Source organism: Eurypyga helias, unplaced genomic scaffold (assembly GCF_000690775.1).
Source record: "Eurypyga helias isolate BGI_N326 unplaced genomic scaffold, ASM69077v1 scaffold9459, whole genome shotgun sequence".
NCBI classification, from domain to species: Eukaryota; Metazoa; Chordata; class Aves; order Eurypygiformes; family Eurypygidae; genus Eurypyga; species Eurypyga helias.
In genome coordinates this window covers 157,729-176,964 of record NW_010271359.1, presented here as the reverse complement: position 1 = coordinate 176,964, position 19,236 = coordinate 157,729, and the positions used below count along the sequence as shown (strand labels likewise).

The window sequence follows — 19,236 nt, the reverse complement described above, 5'->3', positions numbered from 1 at the left end:
CCCCCACATCTGGAACCGGCACCGCCTCTGCTTTTGGTAGGTGCCGCGGTGTAACCCCCCCAGCAGTAAAGTACCGCACGGCCGCTCGCTCACGTCCCCCCTATCCCAGTGGAGGAGGAGAATGGACATGGGAACTCTTGGGCTGAGATAAGAACAATTTAATAATAGAATATAAACTAATAAAATAGTGATACTAATAATAATCAAAATACCAAATACTAACAATACTCACAACACTAATAATACTAGCACTGCTAACAATACTACTAATAATATGTAATGAAAATACTACTACTACTACTACTGTGTTGTAATGCAAACAATGGAAAATAAAACATATAATTGCTCACCGCCCAGTGACCGATGTCCCACCCATTCCCAATTAGTGAGGACCAGAGAGCCCGAGAGAGATTGTACCAGAGTCAGAGTGAGCCCCAGGAGTGAGAGCATAAACGAGAAAACCACCCAGCCAACATGGCCCCCAACCCATTCCAATTTCTATACTAAGTGTCATGTTTTATGGAATGAAAAACCCTTTTTCTGGTCAGTTTGGGTCAGCTGTCGGGACTGTGTCAGGAGCTTTTTGTAGCTAAAAAGTTGGGAACACAGGTTCAGTATCAGAAACTGAAAAAATCCTTAACTTGGTACAAACACCCCTCAGCAACAACTAAAACCACCAGTGTTAACAATACTCTTCTCAGGGCAAATCCAGAACATAGCCTCCTACTAGCTGCTGTGAAGAAAATGAACTCTGTCCTGACTACAACCAGCACAGTAGGAGATGGACTTTTTCACGTGTTTGCACAGATGTGCCATTCTGGGCAATTTCTGGATAAAGAGTGGGGCTAGACCCACCAAGCAATAAGGAATTGCGTCTTTCTCTGTTAAAAATCCTTTAATTACATCAGGAATTAGACAAGAAAAATGACATAAGGATACAAGGGTAGTTCATTAATGGTCAATAAGGACACTTTCCCTCATTATATAATATCAGAGAACTGATCTTTAGAAAAATCTTGAAGCTTTTAGGATTTCAGAAACATTATTTTAATTTTCTGATGACCAGTATTGTATCCCTACAGTGAGAAAGCAGTGAATGAGACTCAGAAGCTTTATTAACTTAAACTACCTCAGATTTTTATTTATTTCTATTGCATACGTATATGCAGACTGACTTACTGTGGCAGATCTGTAGAAAATCCCACAGTTCCCCAAGAGTGTGACCGAGTCACTTCACTGTTAAACAGGTTATTATTGCCTAGCTTTGAATACTGTGGGTCTACATTCCCTTTCTGCAGGCTTTCTGCAGTATTCTAGAGATTCTCATTTACAGAAAGAAGCTTTTTTCTTTCATTAGATTTACCTTAACTGCTGTAAATCTATTGTGACACCTAAGTGCTGTGGAGTTCAGGAGTGCTGCGATATAATATCACCTACGAAAGAAATTCAGAGCAATGGAGAAAGAACTAACTCAAGTGCCATGAAGATCTGTGGAGCTGATTTATTAACTTCATTTTTATAGATGGGGAGTGGATAAGAAAAGGAGTTTTTACAAGATTATACTGCAAACTGGTAAAATGGGGTTAGAAACGGAGTATTCCTATTCTTGGTCATTGGCTGTAATCCCCACATGACACTGGCATTTGCAAACAAGCAAGATGTGAGTGGATGACTTCTCACACGCTACAGCAGGCTTCCATGGGCAATTAGCCACTCAGATTACAGTGCTCTTCTGGTCACTGGTCAGTAAAGCAGCAGTTTTGCAAATCAATGTTCTTTTCCCTGCAGACCACAAAAATCCATTTGTGGAGATTCACCCAGAACATCCCAAAATAATCTACATTGTAGATGCTAAGAAAACGGTTGTTGTCCCTTGCCGAGTTACCTCACCAGATATCAAGCCTAAGCTTACTCAGGTAAGTGACTGTTTCGGAGAAATTCAATCAGTTCAGAGGTCTGGGCTGCCAAGACAGTGGGTAAAAGCACTAAATAAAATGTGTGAAGCTAGAAAAGTTTCAGAAAAAAAATAGCAAAGACACTGAAAACCCAGAAGCACCGTCCTGTTCTTGCAGTGTATTCCAATTGAACTGCAGGGTATTTTGGGGATTAGGCTGAATTTATCACATAATTTTTATCATCTTGTGGCTTGCTGTTCCTCCATAAATTGCCAAAGATAGATGACAAGACACTATTTTTCTTCAAAACTCTTTGTCTAACACCTGGCTATTAGCTGTCGTCATGAAAGATTCTCTCTGTTATACCTTCAACCTCCTCACAACAGTTGCCCATTTCTGCTTGATTTCATAAATTTAAATCAAGTTTCAGCCTCAGAAATAAATGGCTACAGATTCCACCCCTTCGGCAGCAGTTACACCTGAATGTCAAGGTTACAGAATGGTCTGTGGATGCCAAGGCCATTTTGTATAATGGAAATGGAAATTTAAGGTCTGAGGCTTCCTCAGTCTATAGAGATCGAGCCACTCATTTAAAGAGCTTTGGAACTGCTCTATAGAGAAGCTTATCACAGAGCGAGGAACGGAACATGGGTCTCCTGGCTCCAATCCTGCCTTTTACCTAATAGGTTATGTGCTGTTCCCTGCCCCGGCTAGGCTCAAGCTGTCCTGCTGGGAGTGAGAGCTCGTCCACTGCCTCTGCTCCTTTTCCATGGCATGTTCCGGAGGGGCTGTGAGAGATGAGTCTGTTCTGCTGGAGATGGTGTGATAGCAGAGCACGCGCAGACAGGCTGATGCTGTGCTGGTAGAGGGGTCCGAGGACCTCTGCTCCTCTGAGCAGTTAGATGTCTTAGCTGTGAGATGTCTCCTTCTCCTGGGAGACAGCACGTGAAATCACAGAGGCCTGAGTCGGTGCTCCGGCTCCTGCTGAGACCGATGGCAGATTTCCAGTAGACGTGCAGAGGGACAGCGCTGGCCTTATTGCTTTAGCAGGTCTCTATTTTTAATTTCTGTCAGTAGGGATTAAAAGGGGGGGGAATAAGACTCCTCTCCAGTTACAGCTTATCACTTTAGCCTGGATAAGTGTTATCACCTTCTCCTCCTTGGCTATAAAAATGAAACATCCCCACCTTATTTTAGCCTACTTCAACCAAATTCATTGTTGGAGTACTGCTGCTGACTTCCACAGACACATGAGCCTCAGCATGGCCTTGGAACCCCCACCAGGCAGACCTCCACATTTATCCCCTTACTTATAGGCAGCCCTGCTCTCCATGCTTGCCAGCTACATTCTGCCCCAGTGATTTCTTCAAACACAGACTGAAGCCCTTTTACCGTGCTGCAAGATGCTGCTAAACTGAAATCTCCACTAAAATTTCCCTTTGAATTACAAAGAAAATTGTCCCCAGAAGATTCTTCCCCTTCAAGGGAGAGCAGCTGGACCACAGGGATGTAGATGTTGAGTGCTGCTCCCCAAAGGAACCCACCCCAGGCTGTGAGCTGTGGGAGGCGTGTGTTGGCTTTGGGAGCTGCCAGCCCTGGGCTCCATCTACGGAAAGTCACCACTTGTTTTGCCTTGTCTGGGAATTCGTGTGGAGCCGAGGTGGCGGCTTCCCGTGCGAAGAGGAAGCAGGGCGGGAGAGGGGTGGAGGTAAGGATGGGGGAGGAGAGGTGAATAAGGCCATCAGACAGATTTAGAACATCCTCTTCTTCCAAATTTAATCTCCAACAGACAACAGACTTCAAAGGGAGGAAAGCCACTGTGATTTCCTTCAAGCAGCATTGATGCTTTTTGTTTGATTGTTTAAATATATATTTTTGAATATTTTATGAAGACGTTTAATATGTGTGTTGTGTTGAAAAGGGCCTCCTGAGTAGGGTTATTTTTTCTTTCCCCTTCCCCTAGCCATCAGGGAGCAGAGCTGCCAACCCATGAAGTTCAGCTTTATCGTATTTTATTATTCTTGTAGAAAACGTACTTTTTTCCACTGTAAATTAAGTTCCTTATGTTACCATTATACTTTAAAATCATCACACTCTCTGGCCTTTAAATATGTATGGGGAAAGGTACCTCTTGCTAATACTAACCAGATCCCAGCCAACTCTACGTACTATCTTTGTTATTAATAGCCCCATGCTAAGACACACAATTCGGACTTTTGCTTAACATGAACTTAATTCTGGGCAAAAAACCCCCATTTGCAGTCTTCTCAGATCTGTTTACTCACTGATCTGGTTCAGTGTGCATTTCCCACCTACAGCTTTAACCTTCATGGGTGTTAAAGCATGATTAAGCCTCAGGTCTCAGATCTCTCCCCGTAATTTTCCCGAATTCTCCTAATGGTTCTGAACAGAGATGCTACAGCTTGGTTACTTCAAAGGTATTTACATTAAATCCGTGTTTCCTACTACTATCAGAAGAGAACTGCTGCTCCGAAAGAAAGCAACTGTCTCGCTGTGCCTGCTCCCCCACACAACGTCACCAGTCACTGCCCCACAGTCATAATTCCTTTGTCTTTGGTCTGTGCTGAATACAAAATAACAAGCGACCTAAACCAATGCCAACCCGATCAACTGTGCATTCACAGGAGACGTACGAGCATCAGCTCGCAAAGCCTGGAGCTGAAGTTTCTTCAGAACAGGAGTATTATTTAAACTGATTCCTATTTAAACCACACTGCCATACAGGACTCCTGTTTGTCTGGTGACAGAAAAACAAATTGCAGTGCTGCATAACAACAAGAGTAAGAGCAAAACAATGACATCACTGGGGAAATTCCCACTTCCAGATCCTAGTGCACCTCTTCCCTTGGTTAGCTCCAACAGCTAAAACAAGGTAGCTCTGTAAAGGAAAGCAGTAACTTCCTAGTATCTGATAAGAAGAAGAGAGAAGCACTCTACACATAAAGTTAGTTATCATGTGGCAACTGTAGGCACACTGAGGTTTCCCCAAACCCTTCATTTTTCAGCCAAAAGTGATCTCAACACTCCTTAGTCCTAAGAAGCCTTCCTGTGTCCTTCTGGAATAATCAGACCAACAGCCTCTGCTTCAACTCACCTGCCTGCAAATGGGCTGAAATGCGTGAATTTCAGTGATTTGCTCCTTTACACATTCCCGAGTTATTTGTCTGCATTTAATTTCACATAATTCATTTCTACATGATAATCCAGGAGTTTCAAAATGGTTAGAAAGTAAATTGCATTTTCTTTAGCAAATAGATGATTCTCCTGTGTGTTAATAATAATAATAAACTAATTATTTCCACCAGCAGAAGCTGCTTGACACTGGTGCTGTCCAAGGGTATAGAGAGGGGTCATTCTCATTAATTGAAATTTTACCTTAGTTTATTTTCCACTTTTCCCCCTCATATCCTCACTTCCTCATAAGCAGAACTTATACTGGTTTTTTCAAGAACCTCAGAACATTACAAGTATTAAAAAATTTAGAACAAAAAAAGAGGTCTGTGTTACTAAGTCTCCTTACTTCTGCCATCCTATGATTTACTATCTTAACTGATCCGTGCTGCTTCAGCACCGAGCGGAAATCAAGTGGCTGCTTTGGAAGCGCCTCATGTAGAGAGGAGCTGATGGCTAGCCACAGACCATGGATTATAGATGACTGCCATCAGGGGAGTTAGCGAGAGGGCTCATTCTGATTTTTTGGGGTATAATTTCACACATATTTTTAAAGGACTGTGAGATCCCAGGAAAACATGTGGTAGATACATGTATCATTAGAAGAAGCCAAGTTTGTTCTTCAACATTTCCCAAATGATTACACTACAAAATTCATATAAGATATGCATAATTATTTCCAGTAAAGAGATGAGGGAAATGGGACACACAATGGGTAGCACAGTATCTTGCCTATCCGAGAGGACTGGATCAAAAGCCACTGTTATGATACCCAAGTTTTAGATTTCAAAGACAGTCATGACTTAGGGAGGGATTTTCTATTTGCTTACGTTGATGTTTCTTAAGATATGTCTGGAATGAGACCACCAACCACTCTGAAAGGTCACATATCTACTCCGCCTCTAAAGCAGAACAACCTTGGCGGGTTACCTCTATGGTCTGAGGGGAAAGGGAATGTCTCACAAGCCTCCTGTCTGTTCTCTTTCAGTATCCTTATTCTGTAGAGATGAACATCAAGAGAATGGTGTGGGACCCAAAAAGAGGATTTGCCATCCCCTCTCATTCTTTCGTTTACTCTGGAATACTCACATGCACTGCAAATGTCACTGGAAATGTGTTCAACTCCTACTACCTAGTACAGAGACTGGGTGAGTGACTGCTGTGTGCCAAGGAATGGCCGCAGTCTTCCTATTTCATAGCTGAGCTCCTGGGTATTATTCCTTGGTTAGCCTCAATTACATTTGATATATCTCATTGATATGTATCTGTAGCAAGTCCAAGCTGGAACGCTAAAAGCAAACTCATTCTTTTCCTTTCAATAGAACTGGGATTTGATCCACTCCTGGGTTTGAAAAATTACCAAGTGTTGAGGTGGTACCAAATAGGAGTGTTTTATGCAAACCCCACCAAGGCTTTGTTTGCTTGGATTGAGCTATACTTACATTAAAACTACTGCTGCTTTAGGATAAACCAAACAGTAACTTTCTTTTTGCTTCTGGTCATTAAACATACAAAAACATGGTATAAAAATCTCATTAAACTGCTAATTCAAATCTTTGCTTTTTAATATAGTTTCTCCCTGTGATTTACTATATCCTTTCCTTTACATCTACAGCTGAGCTTCAGTTCAGAATTAAAATCTAAAATTGAAGAAATGAAGTATTAAATTGTTGAGTGCTGGGAATTTATGTGAAGCCAATTAGATTTTTTCCCCTTTGTTTTCAATGTATGTTCTTTCCTCATATATTATTTTTTTGACGGAGGAGAGTTTATTGTGACTTCCTTCCCATTAGATCATGGCATCTTTCTATACAATTAGCATTCAGCTTTAAACAACAGGCTTGTAAATTCATATGACAGCCAAGTAAAAGTCCTGTAAATCTCTCTCTTTTTTTGTCATTGTTGGAGTAATTATTTTTTACTAGAATTATGAATACAAATCTAAAAACCCCATTAGGTCATCCCTCTGTAGCCCAAGAGGACACAGGCAACATCTTAGAACCATAGAATCTTCTAAGTTGGAAAAGACCGTTAAGATCATACAGTCCAACTGTTAACCGAGCACTGCAGAGTACACCACTAAACCATGTTCCTAAATGCCTCATCTGCACGTGTCTTAAACCCCTCCTGGGATGGTGACTCCCCGCCTCCCTGGGCAGCCCATTCCAGTGCCTGACAGACCTTTCTGTGAGACATTTTCCCTAATATCCAATCTAAACCACCCCTGGCACAACTTGAGGCCATTTCCTGTTGTCCCATCACTTGTCACTTGGGAGAAGAGACTGACCCCCACTCCCTGCACCCCTCTTTCAGGCAGTTGTAGGGAGCGATAAGGTCTCCCTGAGCCTCCTCTTCTCCAGGCTGATCCCCCACCCGCTCCCCCAGCTGCTCCTCACAGGAAGTGTGCTCCGACCCTTCCCCAGCTCCGTTCCCTTCTCCAGACACGCTCCAGCACCTCAACCTCACTCCATAATGTGTTGTGTGCAATGGTCAGATGTGTGTTTGGTATGGGGCACCATAAACATGATGCAGGATAATTTCAGAGCTGATGTATTTAAGGCATCAATAAAGGTATGAGACCAAGACCTGAGGACCCATTCACAAAGGAAAAGTAGCTCGTCATCAGCGGGTAGGAGAAACATGTTTCATGTTTTGCTGAAACTAATCCTCTCACAGATAGGCAAACATTTTGAGGCCCTCAAAAGGATGAGTCACTTTTGCAAACTCCTGAGCGTGGCTGCGGAGCTGATGTGTGAGGGCTGGAGCCCAGCATGGCAAATGCAAGAAAAGTGATTCATGGATGTGTGTCCACATGTGATCAGTTAGTTTGATCACCTGATGCTCAGCCGTTTGTACAACTGGCCTAGTGTCCCAACTGCACGGGCATTTCCAATGAGTTCCATAGAGATGCCAGAAGAAGGTGAGGTGTTTTGGAAACTGTGAGGGGAGTGGATATTGTGTCCACAATCCGACTGCAGATTCCATCTTAAATGTCATTGATGAAGAGAATGCTGTGTGCTTATACATTTGCTTTTTCATTTCAGAGGTCAGAGTACAGAACCTGGTTCTGAAAGCAAAGTCCGAAAAACTGCTGGTTGGAGAAAAACTCAATTTGGAATGCGAAGCAGAAACCTTCTTCAACGGGCGCATTGAGTTCATTTGGACGTGTCCTAATGGGCGAGTGAGTGGATGAAAATTCTGTATGCTGCTTTCACGCAGTCTCCCCCTACCCAAAAGACAGATCTGTTCACAGGGCTGAGTAAGCCCTAACTACTACTGATTCTGAAATACAGCCAACCATTTGTTGTAAGCCTACAACTGATGGTATTTTTAGTTTGGGTGAATCTAAAACTTCCCGGACCATCTTGGACCTGCAAATTAAACTGCAAATCTCAGGCTAAATACACGCTTGCAAGAAAAGCAGGAGTGTATGTTTCTTGTGGGGAAGAATAGCTGTCTCATTTCTTCTGGCCTGTTTGTTGGTCCCGGCTCACAGTGGCTAGTCTCAAAGACAGCCATGAAGGTTGCAAGTTGTCAAAGTGCTCACCCATCTTGGCATTTATTAAGTAGGAAAAAGTGAAACAAAAGTATCTGCTGAAATCTCCACCACAGAATGAAATATAAATTCTGACTGTAGGTTTCTGTGGGATGCAATACAAAAATGCCAGATATGAAGTAGAAACATGTAAGAGACTGAGCATTTGCTTTGATGTACTAAAATCTTTCAGTTCTCCTAAGGAAAAACTGAGGGAAGAAGGGGTATTTTCCAAATCAGTTCATTATCTGAACTACTACTCATGGTTCTATTTGATGCTCAGAATTAAAATGATTGGACTTCTTTTCTTTTTAGTTCAGCAAAATATACATTTCAAAGAAGCATCTAAGCCTCTTCGAAAAGTGTAAAATGTGATTCCTAAAAACTCTTTTTTTTTTTTACTTACTTGTTTACTTAAAGAAAGAATGTCTGATTTTCTTTTGGGGAAGAAACTACAGAAAATATTAAGATAGAATTTATAGAAGTGCAAGCAATATGGTATTACTGAATTTGGGGTTTTGAACCCCATATGATGGAAGAGAGTTGTTTTTCTATGAACCTTCCCTAAATTTCTAAAAATATAAATGTAAAATTTCTTGGCCAAATCACTGGAATCAAAATTCCTATCAGAAGCGATAATGCTTTCTAAAATTCTTCAGGAATTTGCACTGGCCCTTGGCTGTTATCATAGATTATATTTCTGTCATAATATATTTCTAATAGAAAGCAGGAGTTTTTTAAGACAGAAAAATACTGACTGTGACCAAACAAAACCCAAAGCACAACACTGGCCCTACAGATGGCAACGGCAGTTTTGTGCTGAGACCCCTGGGATTTGGTCCCTGAGAAGGGCTGATCTGTGACGCATCCCCTTATTTACCTGCCTGCCCAGATCTCAGCAGAGAAGTGCCACAGTTCCACTCTGTTTCTCTCTCTTATTAGACTTGATAATGAAACCTCACACAAGAGCTCATCCTGCTGATTTGTCCTTTATATTTATTTCAGTGATGGGGAGATATGGTAATTTTGGTATGAATCACTGCTTTTCTTTACTGGCAGACTTTGAAAGGATGAACAACATGATCCAGTTTATGCTGCTTTTTGACCCTCCTCTTTTCTGACTTCCAGCATCCTTATCCTAGAAGATCAATAGACCAGAGTGGCAGTGTGTATAAAGTTGTCAGTAGCCTGACAATTGAAAATGTCACCATGCAAGACGGAGGCCTGTACATGTGCAAAACATTCAACGTAACCGGGCAGGAGGCCAATGTCACCGTTACAGTGTATGGTGAGTTCTGCAGCTAAACCAGCGTACCCAAGAACCAGAGTTGTTAACCTCAAAGGGTAACGCTGTGTTATTAAATCTGTTGATATACAAATGGCATTAGGAAGAATGCCAACTAGTTAAAAAAGAAGTTAATCATCTATAATCTCTAATCCATCTATGAGGGAGTCAGCACCCTGCTCTCTGTTTTCAAAGAAACTTTAGAGAGCTCCAGAGTGAGACACGTCTGAGGGTGTGGATTAACTGGGAGGTGAACTGTTCTGAAAAAGCTGGCACCCAGTGTGGTTGGATGCCCTGGAAAATCTCACCTGCTGGCATTCACACGGACAAGAGGTACCTGAGGCATTTTTACACGCCGCTCCAGGCGCAGTGCAGATGCAGATTCTCTGCTTTAAATATCAAGCCCTTCCTTTGGAGACAGACCTTACTGCCTGTGGCCGAGCTTTGCGTGGGCACTGCAGTAACAGCTTGACACCCCATTTGGTTGTCTGCAGCTTCCGCAGGTCTGTGTTGCAAAAAATCCAGGGGAGACACAACGCAGTGCAAAGACGGGAGCACTGTACTGTGGCAAATCTGACACTACTTGTCCTGTTCATTTCTCTTCCCAGACAAACCTTTCATTACGGTTTCACATAAGAAAGGGCCTTACTACGAGATTACATCAGGACACAAGTCGCTGAAACTAGCTGCGAAGGTGGATGCCTTTCCACGTCCAAGCGTCACCTGGTGAGTACTGTCACCTTCAGCATAATCAGGAATACACGACCTTCTTTTGGGCTCCTGTCTAGAACAGATTTTCACTGTTCCCCACCACACAGGTAACAGGTGAGAGCCGGGAACACCCATAGCTGTGGTCTCAGTTCAGCTAAGGAGATGTGACTCCTTTCTGTGCTGACATGTGCTCTGTGAAGCTGGGCAACCCATACCTCTTTCCCATACTGTTTTTCTCTCCTCATCATGCAGAAAATTTTTCCTTACAGGAAAAATGGGGGTTTCATTTACCCAGGACACCGAACTGTTTGGTAGACACAAGTAGAAAGCTGCTGGGGAAGGGTTGCCAGTTTACCACAATTAGTGGTGGTCAGTCTGCAAGGAGGCAGTGCACAACAGAAAGCTGCAGGACACATTCTCAACATGAGAAATTGTTTTTCTTTATAACTTTTGAGTAATTTTCTCCAATCCTGTGCCACCAGCAATGTCAGCTCCTTGCAGACAACGCAGTGAACCCTCCTGGACAAACAAGGGCTCCATCGGGCCTGTAATGGATCAGCTTAATAGGAGGGGCAACACATCAGCAGCTCCAGGAGACACTGATTTCTTTCTTTACCCTACCATCCCTTGTCCTCTCTCTTGCTACCTTTTCTACGCTTCATTAACAACCCCATCCGACACCTTACACACCTTTAATGAATGAAATCCCATACAACAGCTGGCACAGGGTTGCCTGTCCTGGCAGAGAAGGTGGCTTGGGTGAGTTAGCGCCGCACAGCGCACTGTTCCTTGGCCAGCTGAGCGCCACTTTGAGGGGGGGAACCTGGCTGTCAGCACAAGGTATTGGTCAGGGATGGGTTTGCTGCTTTTTTTTAGCAGTCAAATAACATGAAGTTCTCTCATATTCAGTCAAACCAGTGAAATCAATGCTGCCAAGAGATATTTTTAATTGTTGCTGTTATTTAGGAGATGGAAATGTTTTTGAGCTGAAGTGGGGACCGTCCCCCTTTTCCCTGCCAAGGCTTTGTTCTCGGTGCTCGGTATGGAGCTGCTTGGTAGCTGCCTGGGACCACCAGCGCTGCCTTCCCTCTGTGTTCGAAGCTACAGCTGTTGATGTTGGAGGTCTCTCAGTACAGTTGTTTAAACGACTGTAAAGGAAGTTTCCAGCATTCTCGGGCAGTAGGACACATGCCCCAGCTTTTCCTTCCACCCAGCCTAAAGCTCTGTGTGTGGCAAAGTCTGGCCTATTCCATATTCATGTCCCAAATCTGCATATTGGGTTGGCAGTGAAGAGGAGCCTGCTCATGCAGACTCTGCTATCCTGCTCTTAGCTAGTGAAGATTCAAGACGGTGGATTCCTCACTGACCTTCCTATTGACTGTAAATTCTCCAGGTCACAGACTTCAGCCTTTTCAGAAACAGTAAAGGGTCATATATACATTTTGAAAAACAATTCTGCTTAATTAATATCTTGGTTTAAAATTGAAGACATAAATTTTGGCTAACCCATGATTTCCTGCACTTAGTATTGCACATCCGGCATAATTTGGGGGCCTCTAGATGTACATTCCTGATCATAGTTGAGCATGCGAGAGGCACTGGTCATTCAGATCCATCAAAATACCTTTTTCCTATTTGCCGGATTAAGCCATCCCATAGCACTGCAGGTGCTACTCATTTTCAGCATGGAAGGAAAAAAGGAATAGATGTCCAATTCAAGCGCTGATCTAGATCTGTGTTTCCCTTGCTGTTTCCAAAGCATGACCCTACCCACCCCAGCTTGGGTAACAGTTAGGTTTGCTGAGGGCTAACACGCATGCATGCACATGATGAGCCTTGATGGGACTTTCAAAACAGGTACAAGGATGGCAAAATGATCAAGGATAACCACACTTGCTATGAGCTGGATCCAATGAAGTACAGACTGGGCATACGAGATGTGAGACCAAAGCATGCTGGAAACTACACCATCGTCTTGAGCAATGCACAGTACGGCCTGTATAAGAACCTCACCATGCAGCTAGTAGTGACAGGTAAGGACTTGATCTTTATAATGACTTCTGCTCTGTTCTTCCTCAATTTTTGTGTGATCCTTGCAGGAATGGGTGACATTTCCCCAGGTATAGCTGATACGAGCTGATACAGCACAGTGCATAGATTACCACCTTACTTAGGAACCACTGAAGAACCAGCTCATTTCGCCACAAGTTAAACAGAAACAACAGAACGGAGAGTTGGTATGAAGAGTGAATCTGAAACCAGGCCATCTAAAGTCACTTTCCACTGAGATATTGCCTCAGAAATAGCCTGCAGCATCTTTGTGTTGGGACAGTGTCTCTGCAAAGGGAAGCAGAAATGGCTTGAAAGTGAACCAACTTAACAGGACTTAAATCAACAGGAATTTGGGAGGGTATGTAGTAGTGAGGTCTTGGAGCTGGGGGCACAGTTTCCTAAGAGAAGTGATGGAAGTTTTATCCCTTGAGATTATAAACTAGCTGGGGCAAAGCACTGGAGAACATACTGTTGGGACAGGAAAAGTCCCCATAGGGCTGACGGAAGGAACTAGATAAGCTACCCTGCCTTTTATGTCTCTCCATCATTCTGCTACAGAAACACTTTCTAAGTCTGTATTTTAGGTATTGTCATTTATCTGCTGGGAGTGCTTGAGAGACAGGTTCATTTTCAGGGGAATCTAGAGAAAACTGAAGTAAACTGTGGTGTGCACTGAAGCAGGTTCACTTGACACAGGGGGAAAATAGGTATTAGAATCACATTTATTAATCGCCCTTGTTGGGTAATGGAAGACAGAGCCATATTGTCTCTTTGCACATCTTTTAATCCATTGAATTTGGCAACAGAGATGGAATCATGAGGCCAAGCAGGAGTTCAGCAAAAGTTAGTTCTGCTTCACTTTGCATTTCCCAAGGTTCACTCAGGCAGTGAGATAAAGCTTTTGAGATAGGTTTGCTTTCTTTTCTGTGATGAATTCTTTTCACCTTATCTTCTCTACACCTGAAAATATTCCCAATTGTCCTTTTTTTGTATACTTATGTGCAGTTGCACCATGTAATTTCCAGCATTTGTGTTTTTCTCATTTCACCTTTCAGAAAGGAATAATGCCTAACAAATGGAGAACTTGTCACTTAGGCACTTTTGGCCTATTAAAAATGCTAAATAAGATATGGTAGCTTAAACCACCTTAAACGTTATATAAGCTAATGTGTGACTTGGGAGTGGAGAGAGCTAAGAACATGCTTATGGTCAGGTACTGCTGCAGGAATGTGTTAAACTGTGGTAATTTGTTCACTCGAGGTTGTTTATCCACACAATGGTTTTGCCATTTCGTTAAGAGAACGGAAACATTCCAAGGAAGAGAAAATTAAGAATGATAATAAACTATCTTGTCAAGGTAAATATTGGTGTTTGCATGCAAAAGAGAATGTTTACTTGAAGAGCAGCCATTCCCCAAATAGGCACATAAAAAACAAACAGACCTTGTTTGCATCAGCAAGATGCTATTTCAGGATTAAACCATCCCATGCTCTTAAGTGCAGCAGAAGCCTTTCATCTTTATTGTATGTACAAGTATGTGGCATTCTGTCTCTCACACACGCTGCATGCCTAGCATGGTGCTCATTGTTAGCCTCTGGGAGACACCAGCCCAACAAAGACTTCAATCAGGAAGTTATTTCATTGCAAAAACACCGTTTCTCCAGAGTCTGCAAAGTCCAGCAGCTGGGGGAACGTTACCCACTGGAGAAGGTGCTGTGTGGTGGAGTACAGAAGAATGAACAGCAAGTGTTTCTTCTCTGGTAAAAGAAGGTGGGCCCAGGCATGAGAGCAAGCAAAGGAAAATATCTGAGGAAGAGTGCCACTGTTTTTCGGCTAAAGGCTGCAAACAGTGAGGATGTTTGCCTTGACTGTAGACAGGGCTGACCCAAACCACCCAGGAAATCTCTCTTGCCTTTGCCGGGGAAGCACTCAGCCCAAGGAGAGCATCGCTCTGCTGAGATGCATGTGGGTGGACAACAAAAAAGGCAAACTTTGCTTATCCAACAGCAGCAAACTGCCTCTTTTCTTGTGCTTTCAGTAAAAGGGACTGCTGCTTTGTCAGACCTGGGTATCCTTTGCTTTATTTTCCAAAAAAATTCTGGAGCTGCAAACTGAACACGGATGGGAGTTTTCCCCTGAACTCCTCAACAAATCAGCTGACACTTTAGCTCCAGTCATCACGACCGATACCCTGGTACTGCACCTGAGTAGTTTCAACTGCGTGGAGTTTCAGCAGACACTTGAAAGAGGCCAAAACACTTTCTAGCTGTTTCACGCAGGGATTACCATGCCCACCACTGACACACCACACCTCGGAGCTGGGAGGGGTGATGAATGTCTCTGCTCAGAACCATGGGCAGTCTGCAATTACTGAAGTTGGAATTTGAACACAGGGATTAGCAGACCTGATGGGAAAAAACCCGCTTGGGCTTGCAGGTGAGCACGGTGGGAGGAGCATCAGCTTTGCATCATGTCTAAAAGGTGGAGCCTGCAGCAATTCAGCACCCAGTAAGCCTCATGCTGAGTACGTAACTGTGTACCAGCTCCCTGTGACTGAGAAGTAACATTTCTTTTTGGGTCACAGCATTGCTTCCCAAAAGCCAGGGCCAGTCTTTTAAATTTCAGAGCTGCATCTGTGAAAGTAGGTTCTGAGCTATACTACTAAAGAGAAGACGGAAAATCATTAAAATAGACTTTTGAATGAGAAAATAAATGTAATTTGAAAGTTTTCTTTTGCTGCAAGGGGACACTGCATTGAAGAAATGATAAGTGAGCACACGGCTCCCTCTCCTAACGATATCCGAATGATTATCCTAACGATAATACATCATTAACATTCCAAGTAGTTTTACTGGCAGTCAGCGTGCTGTGACAAACCCATCACTGTGAACTTGAACTAGGTATAGAGGAATTTTAAAGATAATAGTGTTGTGAATTGAACCAAGTATAAATAGCAGCAGGACTCAGTCATCACACTGCACTATATTAATTTTTGCAGTGTATTTTATTCAAGAGTAATGGCAGCAGAAAAGAACACTTTAAGCAGGATGAGAACAAGGTAAGAAGTCATCTGCTCAAGCCCTGCAGGACAGCAGGTTACATGCCTTGTACCTATCTCCTGACCTGCTAGAAGACCAGCACTGCTGCAGGCTTTCTTGGGAGTCACTTTCCATACACTCAGCTCCACAGAAGCAAGAGGCAAAAGAAGAAAATGACTCCCTGAGCTGCAGGGTGGGAACTGATCGCAATGCCGGCCCCAGGCGAGGACCTGGTGACAATATACAGGAAGGAGGATCATGAAGATATGCGAGTGCTTCCTGGCCTGGAGGAGAATCACGCTGCTATTCAAAAAATGTCTCTTTAAGAAGCAGCCTCTGGTCACCCGTGCTCCCACTGCAGCTGGAATTTAATCTTGCAGGAGCACATCTCTCCCTTCTGGAGTCGCCTTGGCTCATTGTAGGGCTCAAGTCCACAGGAGGTAGCTGACTGCATTTTCAAAACACTCCTTCTTTACATATTTACACATCAAACACTGTCCAAGAAGCGGTGGGTTGCTGTGTTTTTGTTTTGTTTGATTAAATTCTTACTGAGAAAAGCTTCAAGAAAATAATGTCCTGAGGAATTTGGAGGGGAGGGAGCAAGGAGAAGGAACAATCCTAGCAAACAGCTGGTGGCTGCACATCTGAGCCAGACAAGAAGGAGAAACGTGGGAGAAAAGAGTTATTCCAGGCTGGAGTACAAAGCTGTTTCAGAACAACACATAAACAGAAAAACTGAAATCTATTTATGGGCAAGCAGGCTGCATTTCATTCTCACCCTTGCACAAGTCATCTGCATGTATCAGGGTTCTTGCTGAGCCCTTTATGGAGCAGTCAGCATGCTCTGACCACCACGTTGTGAGTGAAGATTGCACTGAAGCATAAGTTAATTTGAAAAATGGGATGAATAACCTCCTTCACCACTTTGCCTTTCTTCTTTGTCCCAGAGTTTCTCTCCTATGCTCTCTCAACACTCTCCCAGCAAATATTGCTTTGGGTTCCAGCTGCTCTAGTCAATTGAATTTACATTCCCTTGTAGAGTCCTTCATCCCCCAAGCTCTTGTGTTGTATCTACAAGAAACGCAGGATTAAGTGCTAGAAATAGCCTGTACCAAAACCAATAATAATTCACAGACTCCTTATGAATTCCCTCTCTCCTGGGCAAGGACTGGAATAAAAGGGGTGCATGGAGAATTCACGTGTGCATTGCCACGTGCTCCTTGTTACGGCACCAAGGTGACTGGCTATACCTTGATTTGCTACCTGAGAGAAGTGCTCCAGAGCACTCAGTGATGCATGTTGCCTACTCTGTAGTCAGGCCAGTTCTTCATGTTTGGTTTAAAATCAAAGGCAAAGGGAGTTCTGTGCCTGACCTACTTTGGCTTGCAAGGGATGAGTTGACATCAAAGGAGTCCCCAGTGATCTCCATAAAAGTTAATAAATAGGTAGTGATCCATGTCAAAAATAACCCATCACCTCCACCAGACCCAGCAATAATCTGAAGAGGGAAATGAACCTTTGGGATGAGGTTAATACATTTGGGCTATGCCAGTTCACAGAAAAAGAGCTCTTTGAGTGGTGGATCTCATTTAAAGCCGGTTGAAGACAGAGGAGAGACTCCCATAGTCTTTTGTGCATGGAAGGGCCCCTGAAATCTCTGTTGGACACTGTTGCACTGTGCATAACATGAATTTATTTGGATTATTAGTGCAACCCAACTCATGTTTAGGTTAAAGGGCTGAGCCAGATATGAGAAGCTGGGCTACATAAAGTGATCTACCTTCACTGTGCCTGCATGCTTTGGTATCCTGCCAGGACTGGTGTTCCTTTGTGTATCATATCCATCTCCCATGTAGCTCCTTGGAAGATGACCCATTCAGGAAAAGTCAAAATAGAAAAGCTAATTTTCCACCTCCTGGGCCAGCCAAGCAAAGTAGAAACCCCAAAATAAAACACAGCCCATCTCCATCCAACCGCTGTTCTGGTGTGTTCCTCCCCAAGCCCATTGCTTTGCTTTCCTCCTGGGTACTGGCAGCACTGGCCGTGGCCAAAGCTTTGGGTGGGGAGGACACTCAGCAGAGCACGGGCAAAGAGGAGCAGTGCTCCAGTCTACCCTTCCGCTCTCATTTATCAGACACAGGCAGGAGAGAAGCAACTGACTTTTCCCTGGGAGATGTATGAAAGGAAAGAAAGAACGTAGCAGCACAGACAGACCAGGCCTTTCCGACACACTAATTATTCACAAATTATGAAGAATTTTCTCACTGCCATCACGCAAACCCTGCACACTTGCAGCTCTGCAGTCCAGCCTCCGCTCAGCCTCTCTGCGCTCCCAGGAGAGCCCCTAATGAAAAAGCCAGATGAGCTATTTTCATTTCGTTGGAAGTAGCCGAAGCAATTTTAGGAAGGGGAGGGTGGGGGCCTGCTGGAGTTTGCCAGAAAACATCTGAAGCATTCAGCTCACGTCTTTGCAGCAGCAATCTCTCTCTGACAGCCCCTAAAAAACAGAGTGGGGGGGAGTCGGAAAGCAGCAGCACATGGTTTCCATGCTGCCTCTCGGCCAAGCCTGCAGGTATATTAACTGTTGTTTGTCTCTTTTGAAAAACAGGAAAAGGGGGCAGAAACAAAAATCCTAGAAAACTGCTGCCCTGCTAAAAATTAAGCAGTTCATCGTTACGCATTTGCTTATGAAATCTGTTCAGCCACTAAAAATAAGATGGGGAGAGACAGACAAGAGAAAACCCTTTTTTCCCAAAGTTTGGCTGCATCGGGGTTGAATGACAGATCTGGGAAAGGTGGTACAGGACTGGAAAAGACGGCTTTCTTTCTACAAGGCGAAGGTAGATACATGCAAAAGTGACAGTACAAAGTCAGAAACAACAAAACAAAGCTCCACTGCCATTTCAACAATAAAATCCCTGTAGGGTAGGTCAAGTGCCCCGTGATTTTTCTCTGTTCATAGAATATCCACCTGCATGGTTTCTCTTGCATTGGCTTCCACCCTGCTGGCATTGCCAGCCCGTAACAGCGGGTGACAATGGGGCAGCGGGGTGTGTGCGCTGGAGATTAGGCAGGTGACCGATAATCAGTGACCCTAATTCTATTCCTGGCCGTGGTATTGACTCACGGAGGTTTTGGCCACTCATTTCATCTTGGCATCTGCTTCCGCAGAGGTACTGCGGGGACAATGCTGTGCACCCACTTCACAGCAGCCCTGTATGTCGTGCTGCGCAGTATGAAACAATAAAGCAAACAGAACGAAACAAAGACACCACCCAGACAAAATCAGCTGGGGTCAAACACAATGTTCTCCCAGCCTCAAACAAAAGTTTTGCTTTCAGGTCATTTAACTTGTTTTCGTTCTTTCCTTCTAACAAAAAATAATAATAAACAAGAAACAACAAACCACAGAGACCACTGTAAGCCGAACACAGGTGAAGTGGTTTTATTTTGGGGGCAATTTTATCCTCTTTTTCCCACACTGTTTGCTCAGTCCAAACTTGCATTAATGAGTTTCCTATCTCCCTT

At 43.6% G+C, this 19,236-nt stretch overlaps 1 protein-coding gene across 1 annotated transcript in view; it reads left to right on the top strand.

Moving 5' to 3' along the window:
* The first annotated feature begins 363 nt into the window (after positions 1 to 363).
* LOC104514956 (vascular endothelial growth factor receptor kdr-like) overlaps positions 364 to 19,236 on the top strand; it is a 78,105-nt gene continuing 59,232 nt past the window's right edge. Inside the window, exons 1-7 of the mRNA XM_010158777.1 lie at positions 364 to 427; positions 1,789 to 1,916; positions 6,076 to 6,235; positions 8,132 to 8,268; positions 9,751 to 9,910; positions 10,516 to 10,633; positions 12,476 to 12,651. Of these exons, the coding sequence (XP_010157079.1) occupies positions 364 to 427; positions 1,789 to 1,916; positions 6,076 to 6,235; positions 8,132 to 8,268; positions 9,751 to 9,910; positions 10,516 to 10,633; positions 12,476 to 12,651 (943 nt within the window). The remainder of the gene's footprint in view (positions 428 to 1,788; positions 1,917 to 6,075; positions 6,236 to 8,131; positions 8,269 to 9,750; positions 9,911 to 10,515; positions 10,634 to 12,475; positions 12,652 to 19,236) is intronic.